Source organism: Rhipicephalus microplus, chromosome 2 (genome assembly GCF_043290135.1).
Source record: "Rhipicephalus microplus isolate Deutch F79 chromosome 2, USDA_Rmic, whole genome shotgun sequence".
Classification (NCBI taxonomy): Eukaryota; Metazoa; Arthropoda; class Arachnida; order Ixodida; family Ixodidae; genus Rhipicephalus; species Rhipicephalus microplus.
In genome coordinates this window covers 163,145,140-163,170,684 of record NC_134701.1, presented here as the reverse complement: position 1 = coordinate 163,170,684, position 25,545 = coordinate 163,145,140, and the positions used below count along the sequence as shown (strand labels likewise).

General features: G+C 42.8%; 2 protein-coding genes across 5 annotated transcripts in view; one reads left to right on the top strand and one right to left on the bottom strand.

Annotated features, from left to right (window-relative positions):
* The window catches only part of LOC119170601 (condensin-2 complex subunit H2), a 105,580-nt gene extending 100,676 nt beyond the window's left edge, over positions 1–4,904 (bottom strand). For 2 of the 3 annotated variants that reach the window (XM_037421817.2, XM_037421819.2), the window contains exons 1-3: positions 4,811–4,904; positions 3,831–3,952; positions 679–839 (exon numbers count right to left, since the gene is read on the bottom strand). In XM_037421817.2, coding sequence (XP_037277714.2) covers positions 679–828 — 150 coding nt within the window. In that variant the 5' untranslated portion in view covers positions 829–839; positions 3,831–3,952; positions 4,811–4,904. The other variant, XM_037421818.2, reaches the window with a different exon arrangement.
* Positions 4,905–6,063: 1,159 nt separating this feature from the next.
* The window catches only part of LOC119170603 (lipase maturation factor 2-like), a 37,744-nt gene continuing 18,262 nt past the window's right edge, over positions 6,064–25,545 (top strand). For both annotated transcript variants that reach the window (XM_075887036.1, XM_037421821.2), the window contains exons 1-9: positions 6,064–6,272; positions 6,471–6,521; positions 7,777–7,994; positions 8,977–9,005; positions 9,776–9,993; positions 12,413–12,591; positions 15,029–15,155; positions 19,122–19,262; positions 24,441–24,546. In XM_075887036.1, the coding sequence (XP_075743151.1) occupies positions 6,179–6,272; positions 6,471–6,521; positions 7,777–7,994; positions 8,977–9,005; positions 9,776–9,993; positions 12,413–12,591; positions 15,029–15,155; positions 19,122–19,262; positions 24,441–24,546 (1,163 nt within the window). In that variant the 5' untranslated portion in view covers positions 6,064–6,178. The remainder of the gene's footprint in view (positions 6,273–6,470; positions 6,522–7,776; positions 7,995–8,976; positions 9,006–9,775; positions 9,994–12,412; positions 12,592–15,028; positions 15,156–19,121; positions 19,263–24,440; positions 24,547–25,545) is intronic.

The window sequence follows — 25,545 nt, the reverse complement described above, 5'->3', positions numbered from 1 at the left end:
TTCAAGGATCATAAATAAATATATAGACGGTCAAAATTGCCAAAAGATTGCCACAAGCCAGCCAGTAGCATAATGTTACAAGGAAAATTCATGAAGTCCAGGGTTCGATTAAACACCGTCTGGTCTGGAAAATTCATTGGGGAAATTTGTAAGCACTGACCAATTTTCCAAACGAAAACAGAAAGACGTTTTGGCTCCGTTATAAAGGTATTGTTCACACACAAAAAAAAAGGCATTGCTTTTAGTGACCAAGGCCTTTGTAGCAGGGCCAAAACGACTTTTTGTTTTTATTTCTATGATTGGTCAGTGCTTACTAATTTCCGCCAAGGATAATTCATACAGGCTTCTATATTACGAAATTCCACAGCTGAAGAAACGTTTATCCTGATAAATCAAGGCTAAACCGAAGGTAAGTGGATCACAGGCGAAAGTAGAATTAATGAACGCCCCAAAGCATGCGGACAATGAATATGATGTGAAAATAACAAAAAAAAACCACTCCTGCGGCAATCTGTCAGGAGGAGGTTAAAAAGATTTGCGACTGCGAAGAATTACCGTCTATATATGTTACAGTACCACTGGGCTTTGAAAGTAAACTCAAAATGAATTTCTCATAAAGAGAACGCTCAAGAAAGCCAGCAAGCCACGTGCAGTCATTCAAACACAGCCAACACCCACCTCTCCCAGATACTGGTCCAGGTATGCAGCGATGTCGACCTCGAAGTTCTTTGTCAAGTCTCGAATGGGCGTAAGCAGGTTGGCATACCGCTGCTCTATTTCCCGGTCCTGGGCCCGGTACCGCTGGGACGAGCCCCCCAGCCCGTCCATTTCTTCGGACTCTGCAGTTTTTTTTTTCAAGTACGAAGTGTTGAAGTGACACCAAAGAGAAAACACCTACCCTTATATGCAAATCAACGATTTTAACTCAGAAGGCATTATTGACAAAGAAAAAAGTAGGGAAAGGCCTGACATTTGTTAAGAACGTGATACAAAAGAAAAAAAAAAGGACAAAAGCTCATGCATCACTTATCCTTCAGTATGCTTCCTAGATAAAGCATTACTGGAAAGCCAGTGCATGTTGTCTTATCTTTGGCAGTGTTTTCTATCTCGCTATGTTTGTATGAATTGAGCCCGGCTCAGGTAACTTGTGCGTCTGCTGCTGATTCAGTCTTTCGGGGAGCGAAGTTTCTACAAAGACTTTCAGTTCTAAGCCCAGAGCTTGTCTTGCCCAATTCACATCTTCCGCGCCTTTGTGATTTTTTCCGTTTTTCTTTCACACACTAGCAAACTTCAATTAAGCATTATAAACTTCTGCCACTCTTGTCACGAAAGCACACTTGGTAAGCAAGAAAATTTCCAAGAGGAAGAAAAAACAGGAGGCAAAACTAAATGGACATTTACGCACCAGCTGTCCGCAATGTGATAAAAATTTGACTGCATCTGCTATGGCCTATATAATTCTTTATCAGTAAGAATACATTACACTGGGTTACAAGTGTGCCACAAATTTAACATGCTATGATTTGTGAACTTTTCAGCCAATGCGACCAAATTAAAAAGGCAAGTTATCCTGCCCACGGCAAGTTATCGTTTCACCCACTATTCTTTTTCCACATTTACATTACAATTCGGTCTTATAACTTCCCCTATACTTTCCTTGGCATTATTGTTTGTTATATCTTATCATTAACATTGTGTCAAACACAGAAAAACGAGCCCTTAAGTATACAATTCTTCCTATATGTATCAGTATATATATATATATATATATATATATATATATATATATATATATATATATATATATATATATATATATATATATATATATATATATATAAGAAACAAGATAAGATTTGAGACATTAATGCACCAACATCGCCCTATTGGCACGAAATTCATAAATTTAACTTAGACCTGCGTTTTTACTTCTAGCAATGAGTCTGCAGTCATAAAAAGAATGAAAATTTGGTTCCCGAAAAACAACTTATCATTCTACCCTGGTATAGTATTCCATTTTAGTGTTCCTGTCTTAGAAACAAGTTCATACAAAAGCCCAAGGTATTGAAACGATTCTGTACTCATTATTTCCCTGCAACACAAAATAACAGCAAAAAGAACAATGCATGCAGAGGCCAATACTGAACTGCTAGAAAGTATACAGTGGTAGGGCACACATATAAGAAATACTGCAGCATATACATACCAGGTGCTTCTTATAGTATCAAAATTAAGTTAAGTAAGTATAATGCTATATGCATACAGCCCACTGTTAATTAGTACAAAGTGGAAAAAACTGTACAAGTGGCTATATTGCCTGAACTATGCATGTTCCCAACACATGAAGTAAAGGAACTAACAGAGCTAGTTTTTGCACATATGCCTGGCACAGAACACAACACCGGCCTAACGGCACACATTCAACAAACATACTCACAAAAATGTTATGCCTGAAAGGCAAGTCTTTGTCGCAATTAAAAAAAAACTAGTAAAATGAAATTATCTAAGGCAATGATTTTTCCATGAAAAGCAGTACTGCTGCAAAGGGAATAATATAAAAGTAAGGTCTGCCTGCCTTATGTCATCACCAGGAAGTTACTACGTTGACATTCACAGAGTGTGCGCAATGCATCTTCGGTAGGTGCATTAAAGCAATGAAATTTTTAAATCGTTCTGAACACAGCTATCAGAGAACAATATTAGAATATCAAAATGTTTGCTGATTCTTAAACAAAAAAAATACATTGGCTTCTAGGGCTTGTTGCGTATACAGAAAAGGCTGCTTTAAAGGTGTGCACAAATATCTGGAATTTTTCAATATGAATTGATATTCGATTCATGTCTAATGCAGTAATTAACAATACATCAGTGATTAACATTGTTTTATTGAATATGATAGAAAATACTCTTTGAAGTTTCGAGGAAATAGGCACATTAGATGTGAACAGCTCTAAATAATTCTGCAACACGAGCGCTATGGCAGTTGTGCAGACACGTCAGTTAAACATGGGGAGTCCTGGTGACTCATTTTCACTAACGCAGACGATAGATTAGAGTTTCAGCACTTCACTTCTGTTTAGCAGTTTAAGTTTACTTCGGGAATAATACCTGAAAACAAAGTATAACATATTGCGAGAAAGAACCTCTTCTTTAACAGACAAACGTAAGAGCCAACTATTTGCAATAAGTTTTGGTGTTTGTATTTTATTAAAAAAAGTACGCCAATTGGGGTAATCGCACAAGGGGCAAAAAAAAATAAACGATGGCTAGACTAGAACCTGTTTGCAGGTTCACGATGTCCGTTACTTTAAAAGCTTAGCAAAGAATGCCCCATCAGTTATCACTAATAGTAATAACATAAGCACAGCACAGCATGTGGCGCCTTCACTCGTCTACGCTCCTCACAGGTGCCACGGAGAACGCAAATTGAAAAGATCACAGATGCGATCACACATGTGGGAGACCGACTACAATATCACGCAGGGACACACTACGGGTTATCCCTAGATCTAGAGCTTTATGAACCCATTCAGACTTCTAATCGTCATTTAGGGATGTTGGCGTGTCCGTTGGAAACTTCACGAGCAACTTCAAGATATCGCGGTAAATCTCAGGTACGGCGATATCTCAAAGTTTCTATACTGACATGTCGTGCCGATTTTTTTTTTTAATTGGAAAAGGAACTAGAGACTATAATAAGCGTAGTGAGCGTGCTATCAGGGAACGTTCACGAGGACAAGCCATAGGGAAAAGTGAAACCTGTGAAAGAAAAAACTTCCTCACACTTATAGCAAAAAGAACGGCAAAGAACAAAGAGTCGCAAAGCATGCCTTTTTGCCGCCGTTGAGATCAGTGTGGCACTCGGCTGGGAGTCCGGGGTGCGCCGCTTCAGAAATAGACGGGTCCGCTGAAGGCGTCACCTCACTTCACCTGCATCTTCACCAGCGGAAATCTAACGGAGTACGGGAAGGAAGTGTCACCCACCGCGATCACAACAGAAAGCGAGAATCGGCGAATTACGCGCAGTCAGCGCGCTGAAACACGGACGAAACACATCACAACCGAGGGGCGAAAAAACAAAACAAAAATATACAAACACGCACTGCGGAACAAGGGCACGGCGGCCGCTACCTAGCATGTGTTCGTACAGACTGCGGTTCGCGTTTCGTAAACATCGTAGTGTGCACTACAGTTATTATGATCGATAACATGGCACTTCTTTAGCAACAGTAGAGCTACTGAGGACGCAAAAAGTGACGCTGACACTAGCTGAATTAGATATATTTAGGGGAGGAATTGCCCACACTAGATTGCACGGAAAGCGCTGTAAACGTCCAATCAGTGAAAATCATAACTTGGTTTTAGGCACATGCATACGAAAGTTGCGAGCGATGCTCACTGAACGAACTTCAAAGCCGTCAAAAAATAATGCCAAACGGCCGAAGTTTGAGCCTTTGAGCGCCCACATCGCCTCGCCGCCATGATTTGGCGCGCCGTCTCAGGAGTGCTCACGGGTACGGACTACGATGCGATCGTACGCGTCAAACGCGACACCCGAGTTGTCGCGACGCAGGATCGGCGTCATCCATGGTTTCGCGAAACAAGACACGACTAACCTCCAGCCAACATCGTGCCGAGGCCATTTTGAATGCACTCCGCGCCAACGGCTATTTTTCACCCGAGTCGGTTAGACGATCAGCGCTGCGAGGGGGAAGTCACGACGCTGCGAAACACAGGCTTTGGTGCACTAAGCGGCTCGCGTTATGCACGTTCAGCACGCGCAGTCACAAAAATATGAGCATTTACATACCCGCAACCACTGCAGGTAACGACAGGCATAGCGCTGTTCAAGCGAAACCAGAGGATACCGACATCGGCATCAATGTTTTACCAACGCCTCCTAGATCTGACGTGCCTGCCGGATTATCGGCGGTCACTTGGGAAGCGGCGGTCGTCGAAACTATAGTGGTGGCGCCACTCAAGTAGGAATGTTTTCAAATAAGTTTTTACACTTTTGGAGCTTATATGCAACAAAAATAACGTAGAAAAGTTTTGAAAAGACGTAATTATAATTAACCCTACGTAAGTGATGCCGTCATTCAGCAAGCAACTTTTTAATACACGGCATCCTCTGAAATTAGTGACAAACGCAAAATTGCCAATTTCAAAGGCCAAGTACAAAGACCCTTATTCCTACGTAGGCAGCGCCGCTATAAATGACCGGCGTTTTGCGCTCATCCGGCAGGCACGAGAAATCTAGGAGGCGTTGGTTTTACACCTCCGTGGTTTTACATGTTTTTATTTCGCGCGAATGCTTTCCCGCGTTTTGCGTCGCGGGTGCTCCAGTTTACAATCCTGGGCTTCGACGCGACTAAGAACCTTGTGCAACAGCACAAAGCAAGAGCTATAAAAAATTATATAAAGCTATGAAAAGTAGTCCAAGTTACCTACTTTATCGTGAGTCACGAATAATTGTTGCGATTTGTTTACATTGACAAAATACGGCCAAGTACTTGCTTCAAAAAAATAATAAATCGAATCTGCAATTTTGGTTATTCTTGAATGTCTGAACAACGCACCTGAATCCTTGAATCCATCATTCTACCGTACTCTCCAAAAACGCGTCGATTGGCCACGAGAAAACATTGAGGCGCTTTGCGCCATTTTGATTCAAGGAAGATTGTCCTAACATTACTCCTTGTATCTATTCTTGAAGCCAAAGCCTCTTAGAAGATTATGCCCGGAACGTCGCTCTCTTTTCAATTGAGAGCCTCTTGCCAACACGTAATCTCAGAGGCCATACCTTCTGCCTTGTGTTGCGACCGGCCGCCGTGTGAGACCGCTCGCCTCCGTACCGCTAAGTCACGTGACATTATTTGTACCGTTTTGTCACGTGACATTATAGCTGCTCGGAGGCAATTGTGAGAGCATTGTTGTGTTCGCAGGAGGCGGCCGTCAGAAACGCTCGCCTTCGTACCGAAGGAGGAGGGTAAAATCAGAAGGTTAGGCAGCGCGTTTGCGGCTCGCAATCCAGGCATAAACTTTTTAGGAGGCGTTGATGAAGCACTCATTACATCTATTCCATCAGTTTCAATGTCGATGAGGAAGGCAAGAGCGAGACGAAGCTACCGCTGAAAACTTCTTTCGCTACCTCGCATTCTTCTTTGAGCCGCTCATAATGGGGCAGACGCGTGCTACGCGCGATTCCTTCCTCTGGGCAATGTCTGTAGTATATCTGAGCGCATTCGCGTCTATCTATCATCAAATGCCCGGTGGGTATACGCGGACCAACGTGCATGATCGTCGCAGTCGAGCTTCTCCTCTGATATTTAGTGCTTGCGTTTAGTGTTACTTTTGCTATGTCGCGTAGTGATCGGTTCAAGCGTCGTTCGATGCTTACGCGCACGAAGGCCATTGGCGGAACGCCTTCACTCGTTGTCATGATAAACAACGGTGTCTCTTTCATGCAGGACTCTATGGAGACCATGGAGTTGCGCCAGCGAGATCGCTGATTCCTATAGGTACGACTAGTGCATGTTTTTTCGTCTAGTGTCACCTTAGAATTTGCATCGTGTCAAATGCAGCGTCGCGCTTTGCCACTGCGCAGATGGGTTGGGCAGTAATGCAAATGTGAAACTGAAAGCCAAGCTGCGTGTGGTCACCGGTCAGTGAGGAAGTGGAGCTCTTCTTTACCAAACACAACCCGCAAGTGAAGTTTGAGGTTTCAGAACAGTGGTTCTCAAATGTGGGTCCGCGGAGATCCATTTAAATAAATAAAAGCCGCCTACTGTACTTCTCGCAGCATGCTGTGTTGTGGCTCACGCCCCCATCTTTCTTTCTCTCGCTGCATGGGGTCCCCCGTCAATTTCATCAATCCACAACGTCCCTTCAAAGTTCATGACTGATGAACACTGCATTAGACTATCAGTTGATCCTTGGATGCAGCATATCTGGAGTGTCCAAATACAAATTAGCATTTTTTTTCTCCCTCTCAGGTGCATGTACTCTTCCTTGAGACATGTTTATTTGCAATTTGCTTGGCAGAGTGAAACAGTGCATATGCATACACCTTCAATTGCTCCTCCTTCCATACATCGTTTTGTGTTATGGTGTCATCTAGCATGAAGATGTCTCTAATATTAATATCATTTAGTTGCTTAATACTGTCTGTGCAATGTTTCCGCGCTTGCGGTTAACCTGCATAGCAGATTCATTTTGATCGTCTAACGGTCTGCAAGTTTTTTTTTTTTAATTAAGATTGCAAAAAAATTTAGTAAAACATTTTGTAAGCATCACCAGCAAAAGGTGACAGTGTGAATGTGATGAGCTGTTACGTTATGTGGGGTATCCAAACTGCATAAAGCATAAACAGTATTCATAGCGAGGGCAACAAAAAATAAATTTATAATAATCAGTTTACTTATAGCAGCATTTTGATGTGTCGAGTACTTCATTGGAACATAAGGGCCAAGCTTTTGCATGGTGTCTGAAGTTGCCATGCACTGTCTCTGCCCAGCATGCTATTCAGAACAGTGTATCGGAATTAAATGCCAGCAAAATTGAAGTAAATGTCAAGTTTTCCTGACTGTTTGCTTGCATGCTTAGTCCACGTGTCAGAAGAGTGCACTGTCTGCAATAGCTAAGGTCAACCAACTACTTCGCCAATATCTCCTTGGCAGTTTATTGCTTATTTCGAGTTATATTGCATCTGTTCACCTAAGCTGCATATCTCCCAGATTGCTATTAAAATCTTTGAAATTTTCATGCCCTCACCAGATAGCCACACCAAACCAGTGCAGGAATTGGCCAAACTAGCTGCCGAGAGGCCCTCCTTGATATGGCTGGCGCCAAACTTTGGCCTCAAGGTGGCCACAATGGCCGAGTTCCTGGCGTTCCTCGGTATTGTCATGTCCTTCATGGCCTGCGTGTCAGCACGCTTCAGGGACTGCATCAACTTTGCCCTTCTTTGGATACTGTACTTTTCAATTTACCAGGCAAGTTCTTACTCGCAAACCTGGCGTAAAAAGACGTACTGTTACAGTACTTATCATAGACGGCTAATTGACATCTAATCAGACAGCCGCCATCTTAGGTCTCATTACAGTTCTGATCAAGCCAGCGAGAGACAAAGCTTTGTGAACACAGTATTGAAGTCCGAAATTAAGACCGCCATATCGCTATTTAAATAAGATCATGACTGAATATTGGAAACTAGACCAGTAAGGTCACCTGCTCACAGAAAAACATGGTCACCCTTAGTTATGTGCTTAATGTGAGCACGTTGTGTGGATTTTTTCATCTTTGAACACGTAAAAGAGTAGAGAGATAACAATTTTGTGCGCCTTTCTTAGCTTTTCTTTTTGACAGCCTGTGGCATATGTTGCACTGATGTCTCCTAGATGTTTTCCATAGCACACCGGAATCAAGCTGAAAGTTGTCTTCTAAGCTAGTAATGTAGACTGTCTATCATGCTGGCCGGAATGGGAATCTAGTCAGCCTCATAACATGAATGAGGAAGCATGCTAATATTTTAAAGGAAGATGCGAGTGCTCACTTATCTGCTCATTGCAGATCTTGTTTTAGTGAACCATAATTTTTACGAGGTCAAGGTCCTAGGCACAAGCGGGAATGAAAGTGCGTGAAATGCGAGAGGTCTATTCTAACCAAACCAGGGGTCATGCAAATGTCTCTCAAACATCTGTTACACAGTATGATGCTGAAATGGAATTGTTAGCGTATAGTATAGCCTGTTTGGCCGATGTTCTAGTTTTTTTTTTATATATGCATGTTTGTGTATATATAGGAAGACTTCCCTTTTGAACAGATCGTTGTGAGTGTAGTGCCTGTCTGTCTTTTCATTCCTGCGGGGCTGCTTCAATATGAAATGCATTATGTGGGTGCTCAACAACTGCATTTCACAGAATAGCATGAGCATACATATCACACCGTTGTGTTTGTCATTTCTTCTTTTGCCAGGTTGGCCAAGTGTTCATGTGGTTTCAATGGTAAGTTTGTGTACTTTCTCAACTATCTGCTGCTTACTATGCAAGCTGATGTTTGGTTAAGGGGATTGCTTGTACATAGCATGACATTATAAAAAGTAAAATCACTAGCCTCCTGTTAGTGGCACAGAGCTACAGAGAAACCTATACTAATTTCTAGGAAAGAAGAGCTGCCTATTTGATGAAAAATTTGTCCTTGCCCGGGGATAGAACCGAGGAATAGCACTTTTACGGTACGGTCACTCTACCAGGGGAGCTTACCATGGGACCAGCTATTGGCAGCCTGAGGGTGAGCTAATTGACAACTTGAACATGAGGGCATGAACATTAATTCTGCAGAGTCCTGCAAAGTGTAGAATGGTCTCTGAAATATAAAATTGTCATGCATGATGAATTGATGATTGATAGATATGTGGGGTTTAACATCCCAAAACCACCACATGATTATCAAAGAAACCATAGTGGAGGGCTCCGGAAATTTTTACTACCTGGGTTTCTTTAACGCGCACCCAAGTCTAAGCACATGGGCCAACAGCATTTCCGCCTACATCAAAAATGCAGCCACTGAAGCCGGGATTCGATCCTGCGACCTGTGGGCCAGCAGTCTTGGCCACTAGACCACCGCAGCAAGGCAATTGTCATGCATTTTTACAATTTTTAAGTTCTAACATTGTTGTGGAGGCTGAGGAGTGGTATCTGATTGGTTAGCTCTTACATCTGTGCTGTCAGCATAGCAATTATGCAGTTGCTGACCGCATGCAAAATGTTCTTAGGGACATTCTGCTCTTGGAAGCTGGCTTTCTGTGCATACTCGTTGCACCACTGGGCATCCTTCATCGGACTCTGGGGCTCAGCTCGAGCTGGCGTCTGCCGCACCGGCCATATGACGACATCACCCTATGGCTGGTGCGCTGGCTCCTGTTCCGGTTCATGTTTGCCTCCGGAGTGGTCAAACTGACCAGCGGTTGCCCCACCTGGTGGGGTCTCACAGGTGAGCACTGCCCCGCACCGTCGCATACTGTGAAAGTAAACAGTGTTTGCACAATAAAACGTGACAGGGAGACCGTTTGAGTAGAACTCCCATCATGTTGCTTGTAATGTGGCTCTAGAGATGATGCTCTGACTAAATCAACTTACTGAACAATTGTATAATTGGAGAATCATTGTTCGTGTAATGATTTTTTTTTTTTTCTGTGAGCATGCATTACCTATCTTCTAGAAAGCAAGATTTGTGGTACAGTAAAAAATTGAAGCAAACGCAACATCAAACTAGTTAGTGGGGGGGTGACACTGCTCTTAAAACTTTGTTTCTCAATCGATTTTGATAAAAATGGTTGAGTTGATGAATATTTGGGTGCTGCTAATTTCAAATGTTCATTCATTTTTTTCAAGTAAAATGTAAAATCTTTTAAATACGAAATGTGTCAGGGGCCTTATATGGAGCACAAGTTTTTTTAGACTAAGAGTTGTAAAGTAAATTAGCGTATCACAATGTATCCTGGGATAAGAACTGTGTGCAGTGCAACAAAAATGAATGTTCTAAACTCATATGAACGAAGATTATATTTTGAATGTCAGTCTGGGTCTTTACTTTCAAATTTCCAACATACCATAGCTTTTGTTCAAGTTGATTGTGGGGTCTCAAAGAGAGTAGCGCGACCACCACGCTCTTGGAGTGAACGAACACAGCAGACAGGGTCGGAACGAACCAAACAGCACATATTTAACTACTTTTGAATGACGATATCGTCAGCCGAATAATTATAACATCAGTCGTGATCAACACGCTAAGACATCCTTACACACTACTAAACAACACTCAACAACATGACAAACAAGGCGGTGTCGCTAACGCTTGACTCACCATGTGGGCCCATCATAGACGGCCTGCGACGCCGTCCACGGCGAACCCACCACTGGAGGCAACCGCCCGCGCTACCGCCCCACGCGGAGAGAGACTCGCTCAACTCTCTCGCCCACCACCAAGGCTTGCCTTCCGCCAGGAGTCACCGCCGGCGCTATCGCTCTACCAACCATGATGATGATAGTGGTGATCACTGCTCGCAAACACAACGCCACCTACCGCTCAACAGTTGTCACCCCCAAAATACGTCTTCTGGTTGAGTCACGTGCGCCATGCAGGGCAGACAACTTTACAGGGGGTGTCAGCACCCTCACAGGGTTTAAAACATTCGCTTTTGTAGCGCTGTGGAAGGTTGCCTTGCTCAGTCATTGGGTGTGTGCTGATGACGTCCTCGGCAACCTTATGTTGTGGAAGTCGGCACACTCACGTCATGATATGGCTACCCCTCTTTGCTGCTGAGAAAGATGAAAAGGTCAAGCAAGAAATCGAAATCAGCCAAAATGAATTGTTCTATACACTGTAACTTTGTTTCATCATCACCTATTTGCAAAATTCTTGTAGCAGCATATTCACATCGTACACATTCTGGTCTGCAGGGTTGTTTACTGGCCCCTTCAGATTTGTGTAAAGCTTGAATGTGCAGTAAAGTTCTGATTGTTGTGCAGTGGCTTTTCTTTCTCCGGATCGAGCCACTTGTGCCTTCGCGCACCCGTACACTTTTGTGTTCATAGTAGAGGCAATGTCGGCAGTGTATTGAATGATCTCAAGGACATTCTGATTTGCAGGGCCTGTTATTAGCTACGTATTAATTTATGTAGAATGAGATATTTTAATTTTCCGTTCTCATAAAAAGTCGCCAATCAACCTCCTTTCCTAACAATAGGAAAAGAGGATTCTGTCCCTTTAGTGATTCTGATGTATTTCTTGTAGCTGTTTAAAGTTCAGTGTTCAAATCGATCATGTTAAGTTGTGAAATACACTGCTTCTCTCATAATCTTATCGCTCTTTTGAGACATAATACTGCAACATTTGTTATGTTCTAGAGTACTCTTTCTGTATTTGTGGCATGCCGGTATATTTTTTCTTGTGCTTGAGTTTACAACTCCTTCACATGGATAGATTCTCATATTAACAGTGGAATAATGACTTGGTATAATACAAGTCTCTGTTATCTCTCTTCTGTACAGTAAATATGAGATGAAGTGATACTTATTGTCGCTTACAGTTCTCTACGTTGTAATGCCTTCGGCTTACTTAAACAGTGTAAAGTTTTGGTCAGCTGAAATAGTTCAGTTTTGCTATTATGTTCTATAAATTGCTTACTATTATATTGACTCTCTTCTGTCATTTGAATACATTGAAAATAATACTAACTCCTCTGGTATAATCACTTGTTATATCCATTTGCCCTAAATTATGATAAATGAAACACCATATCATGCTTCCATTTGCTACCTTGCACACTGTTTATTTTGTCTCTGTGTTACTTGTGCTTATTTTTCAGCTTTTGGATTCGTATGTTTAGGTTTGTTTCCTTTCTCCGCAGCTCTCAACTACCATTTCGAAAGCCAGTGCATCCCGACGCCCATTGCGTGGTACTTTCACCACCTGCCCAACTGGGTGCTCCGACTAGGGGTGGTCTTCACCTTTGTGGTCGAAATCGCCGTTCCACCCTTGTTCTTTGCCCCCGTGCGTGCTCTGAGGATCTTCAGCTTTTACTGCCAGGTGGGTGCTTGCTGACTAACAGAATGCTTTGCCATTGCAGACTACTCCACGAGAATTTCACTATTTTCTTTATTGTTGTGAAGCTGTACAGTGCCTTCAAGTGTAAGTTACGATGCACTGTCTGCAAATGCATCGAATTTACACAGTGAAATTCCAAGGCACTGGGTATTGCATTTCATAAAAGAAAATGAAGGAATGCATTGTTTTAGGGGAGTTTCAGTATTCAATGCTAATTAGCATGTAATTATTTAACTGATCTACAACCAGTCAACTTCACTTTTTGCATAAGAAGAATGAAATATTTTGCACAAAATGTGTGGTCTCTTTGGTTTCCGGTTGCCACGTTTCGAGCAAAGAAAAAGAATACGCTTGACGTCGGTCCTGGAGCATGGCACATTGAATGAATGTTAAAGGTGGTGTAGTCTCTTCAGCAAAGTTATCCTCTGCTGCAATACCCAACACAGCGAAGTTGAACGATCGCTAGTTTTCCACTCGGGAAGTATGCAGGAATGTGTACCCTGCAGATCAAGCCATTTGGAGAAACATGCAGTGTGTGACAGGCCTTTGAAGTTTATGTGTATAATTGTACGCACAGCCACTGAAAGGGATGTGGCTGGGCAGAGCCAAATTTTGCCAATGCTATGTGCACAAAAACTGGGGAGTAGTAAGGCCAGTTACAGATATACATGCAGCAAGTCTCACTTCCCACCACTGGTTGACTTAAAAGGCGTCGTTTACGGACAAAAAACGTGTGGAGCCACGGAAACTAGGCGAATCACACTCACCACCTTTCCGCTAAAAATGAACACACTTGACAGAAAATACCAGTTAATATTTCTGGACGAACGTAACCAGTAAATGCTTGATTCATTCAAGAGTTAAGTACGTAGCCGGCATGTTATTTGTGCACAGTCTCTTTCTGATCATATATTTTTTTTAATTGAGAAAGGCTTTAATGACCTGTTGAGATCAACCCAGTGACAACCACTAGTGCTGCATGTCTCAGATTAGCTGGCTAAGCATTTGTATGGAGTGCTTTGGCGGTGATTTATTTAGTTATTTATTCATTTATTCCAATTTCTTTGAATTCTTCATAGCCAGGTCTAGAGCCACCTTGTGCACATTTTCAGGGAATTAATATTAGTTGAACTTCTGATAACCTAAATATTGCATCTATGAATTATAAAGGTTATTCTGTGAAATCCTCTTATGAGGTACTATACAGTTGAACCCTTCTACGAGAGAGATACAACAGAAAGCAATTCTTGTCTTTTATATGAGGTGTCTCTTATGAGCAAGGTACCTCGTATGTATTTTCTTATCAACCTGCATTTTATAGTAGGCACATGGGTGTCTCTTATAAATGGGTTAGACTTTATTTCTAGTCCTTGCTGGACTGCAACAGGACCTTCAGTAAGCAATCGGATGTGTGCGAAAAATTAGCAGAGCATACATATGTACTTAAATTTTGAACAATTCAGAGGCTAGATGTTGCAAGTTACAGTACCTTTTCCCACAGCAACACATGAGGGAAAATGGTGTCAAGATTATCATTCTTTATCATTGCCCACTACGGCCTCCCTGGCAGTATTAGTTGCCAGATGTGATAAAGGAAGTCGGAGCTAATTTTCTATGCCAGTAACTTTTTACTATAAAATTGATGAATGAGGGTACAGTTTTGAAAGACATACCTTGCCTGTCTGAACTGAGTTAATGTCATAAGTGTGAATGTGAATTAAAAAGTGTCGCTCTTTAGTAAACCCTTAGATAACTAGCGGCACGTTGACTTTGTCACGCAGTCACCAACGTCACAAAAAAGCATGCGTGGGATGGCCAGCGCCACTTCTTATAGCGCTAGTCGCTGCAAATTTAACGTTTTCTTTTTTATCTTTTTTTCTGTATGATATTGAGTGCCAATATACTATGATTATTAGGAGACCTCCCAGTTTATGTTGTTTATCTGGCGATATTGCCGTGCACTGATATCTGCAAGTTTCCCATTGCCTACTTTTAAAGTGTCATCTACTAGCCCCATCGAAATAGTATTTCTTTGCGGCTCATTTTTGTAGTAAATTTACATGGCAGGAAGTGTTGAATTTCAGTGAGGTACTGGTGCCTATCAGTTGATCTCTGTTAACGAGCTTTTGCAGTGGCATTTAGTCAATGAGGTTTCGTGCTGCTCAGCTGATGGATTCAGTTTTGATTCCTGGCCACAGTGAGCAAATTTCAGTGGAAGCGGTATATGCGTAAACATCCATGTGCTTAAATTTAGCTGCTTGATAATGGAGGCCCATGTGGTAAAAAAAAAATTTGAAGTTCTCTTCTCTCGTTACAATCCAAGTGTAGTTGGGCACAGAAACCCCAGATTTTAATTTTATTTGTATATTAGCATGCATTCTGGCTGCTAAACACTGGCAGGCCTTGTTTTCTGTTCTAGGTCTTTCTGCAGATGCTGATAATTGCTACGGGCAACTACAACTTCTTCAACTTGCTTACCATAACGCTGTGCTTGTCACTGGCCGATGATGCGCTGTTTCTTGGCAGTACGAGAAGGGTCACTGCAGGTGAGACTGAACACTGTGTTGTTCCATCGGCCGTGCCATGTTCCGATGCAGAGCAAATAGTTGCCTATTCGACTTTTTATTCACGCAGCTTCAGTCACGTAGGTGCATGATAGAAAGATGCATGCGTACATGCATTTAATACCTTGCCCCCCTGCGTTATCTTCAAAAAACAGTGCCGACTACTTTTTTTTTTCTTTTTTTAATGCTTTTTGAAATTTACATGTTAAATTAAAATTGGGGCACCCTTAAGCTTTGCCTGTGAGTTGAATGCAGTAGCGCTACTATCCGTACACACATATGCTCACACACAATATGACCTTTCCTATCGCTAGGCTGCCTTCGCTTTTCAGTGGAGACCTAAACTGTGCCACCAGCTATTTTTAGTTGCACATCAAATTTTCACTCACAGCCAGTGCTGCTTTCTTGCTCAAACCATAGACACCACGGCCACTGACATTCATACCGCAATTTTTCCAAAAAGAGCTCTTTGGTGCTATCATGTTAAGGAACAACACTTACATTCAGAAGAATATTTTCATCGGAGTGTACAAAGGAAGTGTAATCCGAGACACTTTGTCATCTTTGTGTGGCTTGCAGCTAGTTTTAGTTGTGGCATTACGTTGTGGAAGATATCATTGTGATATGCTAGCACCCACTGTTTCGTCTACTCCACCGTGGTAGCGAGCGCCGGAATGTGTAAACGTGTTGAGCTCATCTGTGGGACGCTCAAGGGGCCCTGAAGCACTGTACATTGTTGGGAAACGCTGCTGAACAATAGTCAAGGCCTTTAAGAACATGCGAGCTAAACACATTGCGCAGCTAGTAGCCAAAAATTTACAGTTGATTCTAAAAGTTGGCTTGGAATAGCCCTCTCTTCTCTTTACAGAGGAAGCGACAGAACCAAATGACTGTGACATAATCGGAATATCCACAGTCGTTGGCTGATTCGAGCACTGTGAGCTGCACAATTGCCGCGGCTTATAAGGGTTGTTGTCACATGCTCGTACCTATACTCACAATCACACATGGAAGTAAGCCGCAAATTTGAAGAAAACAAAAGAAAGTGCTCAAGGTTGTGACACACTGAAGAATGGATGCATCTTTTGCCCTTTGTCGCACCCTTTGTGTCACACTCTTTCCACACTCTTTGTGTAGCTGAAACTGCCCTCGCTGGTATGAAAAGCGAGATAATGCGCTGGATGAAAGCATGTAGCAGATCTCTATAGTACCTCACGAATTCTACGAATTTCTGCGGCTGTCAGTTTGTGAGACAATGAACTCCTCTAATAAAGCCATTTAACGACTACTGAGAAAAGTGTTGCAGCGCCGCTTTAAGGGATAAGAGAGGCTGGTGTAGAAGCTAGGACAAGCTCCTTATCTTATTGCAGATCTCCAGAGAGGTTAGCCTAAAACGTTTTTTTTTCTGTACATATTTGTGAAAATGTTTAGCAGATTTCAGCAAACTTTCAAGCTTGTTTTTAAGGGAGTAGCCAGAAAGATTTTTCAAGTAGGCCTGAAGAGAACTTCTTTTTATGTTTGCGTGTGTAATGTGCACATAGAAAAAGAATCTGCTGTTTAAGCCAAAATACAATCATGACTTGAAGGCGTTGTTGATATATATACATATATATGCATATATAAAACATATAATGCAAATATCTTGTTAAACAGAGAGATTGCTCGGTAGGAAAAAGAAAAAATATCGGGCCAGAAACATGAAAAACTGTTTGTGAAACTCTTTTTAATATATTTCTAATTTGTAATTTGTTTTTAAGGGGGGAGGCTACCATGGAAAGGCAACTTTTTTGTTTGTTTAGATATCCTAATGAAATTTTCAGGGTAGGCTAATAATAAAGCCATTTGAATAACCGCAAAATTGCATGCATTTAGGCTCACTGGTTTCCAACGTACAGCCATTAGTCAGGATAGCCCACATAGGTTTCTTAGTCGGGCTCTGGTGAAATCAGTAAATGTGTTAGCACCGTGAAATTCACTTTGATGATTTCTGGATGGGTGCTTTACACTAGGACAGAACCCTTCTTTATTTTTTTAATTTATTTACAAATACTGCAGGCCCTGCTCAGGCTCAAGCAGTAGTGGGAATATCATTAAAAACAATACCAACAATAATGCTTAGAACTATCGACAACTTAAGTAGTAAACCATGATTAACAAGCAAAAGAAAATGAATAAATAAATATGCTTTGCAATAACAAACACGCAACATTATAAATGATAAAATATGCACATACAATATTTCAACACATGAGATGAAGAAGTGAATGCGGGAATCAACTGCAACAAAGCTGTCAGCATAAACAGAACTTTACATATCAAACGAAATTTTCTTTTTGAAAATTTTGAGCAATGCACTGAATTTAGTGTTTGCCATTGAGCTCTTATCAATGAAATTTAAATCATCACAAATTACACACAATTAATTCAAAGAGCAGCTCTGTCAGTGGGTGGGCTATTTATTAAGGTACATAATAAAACAAATCTGATAGAAATCAGATGAACAATTACAGAGATATCACCCGACTAAACAACCTCACTGGCCAAAAAAAGTCATTCTCAGAAAACGTACTTCGAAAGTTTAGAGCACATATTTTGGTCTAAAATGACCCTGCACAGTAGCTAGATGCGTCCTTTGGGACTCTTTTTTTTTTTGCCGCTCTTCCTGCTTGTCGTACAGCAAGTCGCTAGGGGCAGTCCCTTGCACAAGGCAATATTTTTCGTCTTCAGTCATAGCGGTGGCTTCTTCAGGTTCAAGCATCATCTGAAACTTCCTCTTAGCTGTCGACATAGCGCCGAGCTTTTGTTGCACAGCAGCACGTTCGCTATCTTCTGCCGCTAACTCCTCGCATGTCCGAAACCTTGTCTGCAAATGCACAGTCGACGTCGCGGTCGCACTGTTCAGGGCCATAATCACTCCGGTTGGCGAGTGCGACACATCAGGGGCACTTGAGCATGAAACACCAACCTTTGTTGTGTCTTTCACCGATGGTGTTGCCATCTAGACGTTCGATAAGCGTCATTGCAGTCATTGTCTTGCAGAGACGAAGCAGAAGCGCTCCGTTGTAACCATCGATGCAATCGTCACCAGGTGTTGCCGCATGAACGAGCCACGCCATGCGTACAAGCTTCATCTGACGCTTTCTTGAACCGAACGCGTGCAGAGTCCCGAACTTTGTTTTGCCCACCGTGACCGACAGTGCAACAATCGGCCTCATGAGCACGGTGAAAGATTGTCTCATAAGGATGGTGAAAGATAAAAGAGCACGTGTGAGAACTGAGCTGGATGATGGCAAACGGGACACAAAAAGCGCACCGGCCTTGCAAGCGCCAGAGCAGACGGCGAGCTGGAGGAACAGATGCATCGTCGCGCGCAGCAGCAAATAGGAGCCGCACGATCGCCCACTCCCTCGAGAGGTGCCCACTTTCTCCAATCACGGCTTTGCATCCGAGCCGCGGGAGACTTCAAAACTTCGAGAGCCCCCCAATCATGGGTGATTGCCGCCTCGGCAACACCTCTGCTGCTGCCGCTGGTGGCAAATAAAAAGGGCGAGAACCCATGAGAAAAACAAGACTAAGATGGCGGTGCTGAGCCGCGTGGTTGAGAAATCGCTAACACGCGAAGTTGGGATATTTTCAGCGCTCGCTGGCCAATCGCCGGCTGCTGCGGCATGTTGTATAATTTATTTTATCTACTTTTGCGATGATTTAGACATTGATATTTACAGAACAGATAGTTTATAAGACATACTACTTGAATATGTGGTTTTAAAAAAATCTACTCTTTTGCCATTTTTCGGTTTTCAAAAAGCGCGTCCCCCCTTAATAAAGGACAATGATCGACATTGGCTTTGTTGTTATTCTTTCTCTCCAAAAGGTGCTTGGTGAATGACTCGCTTTCGATATCATCAAAAATCATGCAATAACGCATTCTTTATTCTTTAATTGCAGGCAAGTACGCCAGCATGCGCTCTCTGTCAGGCATTCTGGCTAAGGCTGTCACATGGATGGTGTACGGTGGTCTTGCTTACGGAACCGTCAGGTTTTTTCGCCTGCAGCTGGACGACAGCTGGGCGGTGCACTCAAAAATTGGTGAGTAAAGGCAAATCAAGTCGCATCCCACATGCCAGGAATAACAGCAGGCTGGTGCTGGTTCGACTTTTAATATATATTTAGTTCGATCTCTGCCTAAGGTGGTTCCGGCCTGTACTTGTACATCATTGTGAGACCATGATTTTAGTAGTATTGAAAGTCAGGCTAGTTGGTACGGCAGCATTTCTGAGCCATAATTTCATTGTTTCGACTGGTGAAATTATACCTTTACCTGATGATTTGAATTTGGCTGGTCACCTTGCATGTGTAACACAAATGACAAGTGCAGTGGTGGTTCCTATATTAGTAGCATCCAACTTAGCACCAGTTGGTGGAGTTTGGTTATTAACAGAACTGGAGGAGTGCTATGTTTTTCTAGCTGAAAAGTTCAAAACCTCTCTTCAGTCGGCAGAGACGCCCACTCGCTGGTGCCTCCCAGTCACCCCTGAAGAAGGGACCAAGTTGACCCTGTAACATCGTGCTTCGAGCTTATGTCAAAGTAGTTCCTCACTTTAATACTTGGGTTGGTGTTACTTGATTTATAAACTACAGGCCGTTGCCCAACCATACAAGTTTGCCAAATGTTTACATCTAACACCACGTGTGTGGAATGTGACAATGATTATGAGAATTTGTAATGTTCTCTTCCGCTGTGAGAATGCAAACAAGTGTGTGTGGGTGTACTATTTTTGTCTTAGTGAAGTGTGCCACAGAAGAAGGGAGATTTTAAGGGCTTGTTTTTTTTTTGTTAGACACAAGACCAATGCAAACTAACAGACAATAAAGACAAAGAAAGTATCGGGGAAGTTATTTACAGTAACATAACTGAGAAGAAATTGAAGATGACAAAACGATAACTTGCAGTTTCAGCCTCGCGTAGACGAGTCCACTTGTCGGAACGTCGGCTCCAGCAAGCCCTTTGTTAATGGATATTTCATCACAAGCTTCCATCTTGCCTTTCCAGCAGCAAGTCATCTTTTCATTTGCTTCAATTTTTTTCATTTGCATCGCAGTTAGTACTACAAATAATTACCAGAAATGCCTTGGCTCGATTGTTAGTCCTCAATTAAGGAGTACATATTTCACATTGTTTTGCTGAAGGTACTAGGTGATGCAACTCTGTGTTTACCAAATTTTGTGTAGCTTTTCGTTTATGCCCAAACAAGGTGGGCACATTTCGGATAATCAAGTGTGAGCAAACAAGGCAAATTATTGAAGAATTTTGTGTGTCCATGTCAAGTATAGGACATTCAAATCAAGTGATATTTTCCCTAGAATATAGTGACTATATTGCACAAACGTGTGTCTCATTTAGTAGGCGTACTTTGGAAAGGCAGGGCATTGTCTTTTGAGCCGACATGCACAGGCAGTGCGCATGGCTAAATCGTAAAAACAGTGTTTCGTTGTTACAAACAGTTCTCACAAAGAAGCCGCAGGCGCCATTGGGAGTGAACTCGGTAGTACAGTCGAACTCCGCTGCAACGAACGCCGCATCAACGAAATTTCCACTACAACAAAAGATTTACGATTCCCCGTCAGCAGTCTATAGAAGCCAATGCATAAATATTGTTGCCACAATGAACACTTTTTTTATGATCGCCTTGCTTCAACGAAATTTTAAAACGCAATTTCAGACTTAGATACTCATTGCTATGCAGTAAACACAATCTTTAACATTTCGATGCATTTTCAGAGCCTGAAAATGCGTCAACGAAGTCTAAAACACGCATTGGCGCCATCACAAACAGCTGCTATACTGCCGCTATTCAGCAAGCAAGGGCGCCGCCATTGCTCGATAGCGATGGCAATGAGACTGCCCTATTTTTGTTTTGCCACTGGCTTGCTTTTGAGCCGCAGACGATCCGAAGCTGCTCAGTCGCCAAGTTCATGGTTTCCTTCTCGCAGCTGCTTGGTGCAACCGCGGCACGATGCCTTTTCCGATTCCGTTGCTTATCATTATGTTTACGCTTGGCCAGTGTCGTAAATAATCAGAGCAGCTGTTTGTCTGCATTATCAACAAAAGCAGCTAGCCGCGAGTGGTGGATAATAAGAATGGCATCATCATCAGCCTGATTACGCCCACTGCAGGACAAAGGCCTCTCCCATGTTCTGCCAGTTAACCCGGTCCTGTGCTTGCTGCTGCCAATTTATATCCGCGAACTTTTTAATCTCATCTGCCCACCTTACCTTCCGTCTCCCCCAAACCCACTTGGCTTCTCTAGGAATCCAGTTAGTTACCTTTAATGACCAGCGGTTATCTGGTCTACGCGCTACATGCCCGGCCCATGTCCATTTCCTCTTCTTGATTTCAACTATGATATCCTTAACCCCCGTTTTTTCCCTAATCCACTCTGCTCTCTTCTTGTCTCTTAAGGTTACACCTACCATTTTTCTTTCCATTGCTCGCTGCGTCGTCCTCAATTTAAGCTCAACCCTCTTTGTAAGTCTTCAGGTTTCTGCTCCGTAGCTAAGTACCGGCAAGATACAGCTGTTATATACCTTCCTTTTGAGAGATAGTGGCAATCTACCTGTCATGATTTGAGAGTGCTTGCCAAATGTGCTCCACCCCATTCTTATTCTTCTAGTTACTTCAATCTCGTGGTTCAGCTCTGCGGTTATTACCTGCCCTAATTAGACATAGTCTTTTACAACTTGAAGTGCACTAGTTCCTATCTCGAAACGCTGCTCTCTTCCGAGGTTGTTGTACATTACTTTCGTTTTCTGCAGATTAATTTTAAGACCCACCTTTCTGCTCTCCTTGTCTAACTCCGTAATCATGAGTTGCAATTCGTCCCCTGAGTTACTCAGCAATGCAATGTCATCGGCGAAGTGCAGGTTACTAAGGTACTCTCCATTAACTCTTATCCCTAACTGTTCCCATTCTAGGCTTCTGAAAACCTCCTGTAAGCATGCAGTAAACAGCATTGGGGAGATTGTGTCCCCCTGCCTTACACCTTTCTTGATTGGTATTCTGTTGCTTTCTTCATGAAGCACTATGGTAGCAGTTGGTCCCTACACCCTTCTTGATTGGTATTCTGTTACTTTCTTCATGAAGCACTATGGTAGCAGTTGATCCCTTGTAGATTTCTTTCAGGATGTTCATATATACTTCATCGACCCCCTGATTCCATAGTGTCTGCATGACGGCTGATATTTCTACTGAATCAAACGCATTCTCGTAATCTATGAAGGCTATGTATAATGGTTGGTTATATTCTGAGCATAGAATAATGCAAAAGTCACCTCTTCACGATACCCTGTTTCCATTTCGGCATTCTCGGATACTTTTGACGGCGGACAGCTGCTGGTGTTAAGGTGTTAATGCAACTGTTTGGTTCGTTCACGAAAGTAGTTTTAGGCGTTGTTTCAGGGTACTTTTCACTAGGGCCTTGCTATGCATAGGTGAGAATCGCGTCATGACGCTGCTGGGAAAGAATAGGAAGCAGCGGACATTTTTTGAATTTTGAGAATAAACGTTCCTCTGTTTGGTAGCTCAGATCAGCTATATTTTTTCGATTTCACTGCAATGAAATTGTCGCTTCCACGAAATTTTTTCCGCTCCCCGTCAGTTTTGTTGTAGCGGGGTTCGACTGTAGTCCCCTCTGACATAATGAGGGTGAACGCCATGTCCATCATGTTTTTCGGGCAGCATGTATTTTTTTTTTTTCAATTTTGAATCTGTATGGGTATATAGGCATGCATACAGCAGATGCACGAACATATATTTTCAGAGATGCCTCTTAAAGTACCGTATTTACTCGATTCTACCGCGCCCTCGATTGTAACGCGCACCCAATTTCCACCGCGAAAAAAAAAAAAACGTAAGACATCGATTGCAACGCGCACCCATTTTTCTCGCTGGCCCGCACGATCACACCACTCGAAAAAACGACTCCTTTCGGGAGCGTCTTCCATTTAAATATGAGGTACGGGCGAAGCTTGTGCCCATCTGACGTGTAACAGAGCATTGCCGTCACTGTAGTTTTACCGTGGACCGATGTCAGCACGCGAACTTGCTTCGCCCCGTTCTTCTCGACGGTTGTGGTGCCAGGCATGTCGAAGTAAAGAGGCGTCTGACCAGCATTCCCGATTTGCCCAAGCAGGTAGCCGTTGTTGCGCCGCAAGTTTAGGACGAACCTCTGAAAACTGTGAAGCTTTTCATCGTACTCCACTGCAAAACTTTTCGCATATGCATGTTCCCCTTCGGAGGGAAAAGCCTTTCCTCTTCATAAAGTTAGTTAGCCAGCACCTGCTCGCTTTAAACTGGCTCCGCATTAGGCCTTTTTCTAAGACTAATTGCATAGCCCGCACTTGGAGCAGTTCTGTCGTCACGGGCCGCTGTGCCGCTCGCTGCTCAAGCACATACTCGCCGAGCAGCTCTTTATTTGCGGAAACCGACCTTGCTGTGGTCCACTGAAGCCTTTGCGTGAAGCTTTGCTGTCGACAATCTTCTGCTTTTGTTTCCGCCGGTCCCGCATGCACGTTTCGGGAACTCCGAACGACCGCGATGCGGCCCGATTTCCGTCCGTTTCTGCACACGCGATGACTTTTCTTTTAAAAGCGGCATCGTGGTGCACTCGAGTTTTTGGAGTCGGCCCTTCCACGCCGTCGATGCTAATGCACTACTAGATGACGAACTCCTCAGCACACGTACGAAGTGCCGCACATGGGAAACACATAGGCAGAAATGGCCGACGCGCCGTGCCGATGCACGTAGGGGGCGGCCATTTTGGATTTGCCGATGGCAATAGATTGACCGTAATTTTTTTGTTCGTACTCGATTCTAACGCACATGCGACTTATGAACTCGCTTAACCGGAAAAAAGGTGCGCGTTAGATTCGAGTAATTACGGTAGTCTTAGGAGTTAGGTATAGCAAAAGGCAGGGCAAAAAAGAAAAATCCCAGCGAGTGCTTCAAATCATGGTACTCAAATCATGATGCTGATTCGTGCAGTCTTGTGTAGGTTGTGTAGCCTCGGTCTAATTGCACAACGGGACAGTCATCTATATAGCTACATAATCAGATTGATTGTCGAATATTTGCAGAGACAATTTCAAGGTTTCTAGCTTTGGCATTGAGCGAATGCTGTTTGAACTGTTTTCACACTAGGTGGGTTTAATTTTTTACCGCCGTTTAACGGGTTCCAATCTTACGTCCATTGTGCCCTTTGTTTGCAGCCTTCAGCAGCGCAAAGTTTGACCAGTTTCTCGGCACTGCCGTGCCCCTCATGGTGTGGGTCGGAGCTGCATCTCTGGCTTACCATATTTTGATCGCTCTGTACAGGTAAAAAGATTATTCAATATTCTTTAATTCACTACGAGCATTATTACTGTTGGGAAGCAGGGTACTGCATATGCATTTTCTTATCAACCCATATTTTAATGTGGGCGCATATGTGTCTTTATAGCCATTGTCTGTTACATCAGCGTCTCTTGCAAAGGGGTTTAACTGTACTTTGCGATGTTGAAATTTAACTTCCCCTCGTGGGAGTCGCGGGTGAAGTCTCCCTGACGTGGAAAGTGCCTTAAAAATGCCAGCAATATGGGGCATTACGAAAGATGTCTTTATTGCAGTAACCTGAAGAAAAAGATATTTTGAACTTGAAATCGGACGACCCCAACTTGACTATGCGTCGGCAAAGTCCTTTTTACAGGGGCCATACGAGATGAGCTAAGTCATAAGAAATGCAGGTTCAGTGGGCTGGAGTATCTTGTGTTAAAGGGACACTGAAGAGAAACAGTGAATCGGTTTAGATTGATAAAACGTTCTCTGAAACTCTAATTTTGTTAATTTCACCATCACAGTTTTAATAAGAGAGGAGAACATCAAGTTTGAAGTTTCATTTATGAATTTGGCACCGAAATCTCCTCGTGTGATGTCACAGATTACAAAGTTTGTGTGCCGTATTTTGGTGTCATTGGTGCCACAAAATTTGCTTAAATTTGGTGTGTACTACTTAAGCCTCAGTAGGCACCGTCAAAATATGCGGCTCCACGGCAAATGTTGAGGAAGCTGTCAAGGTGGCGTCCACATTTTCTTCTTGCGCGTTTTCTTGCTTGCCCGGCATATTCTTGCTGCAAACGCGATGTTTTTGGTCCCGTAGAAGAGCAGTTTACTAATACGAAAAGAACAGTTTTGCTCTTTAATGTCCCTCTAAACGAAGCTATTGCATGTACAGTAGACTCTATTTAAACGGAAGTTTGTTAAACGGAACTGCTGTTTAAATGGAACAAATCCTTGCAGCATGATTGGTTTCATACTTGGAGTCTCCACCCTTCTTCA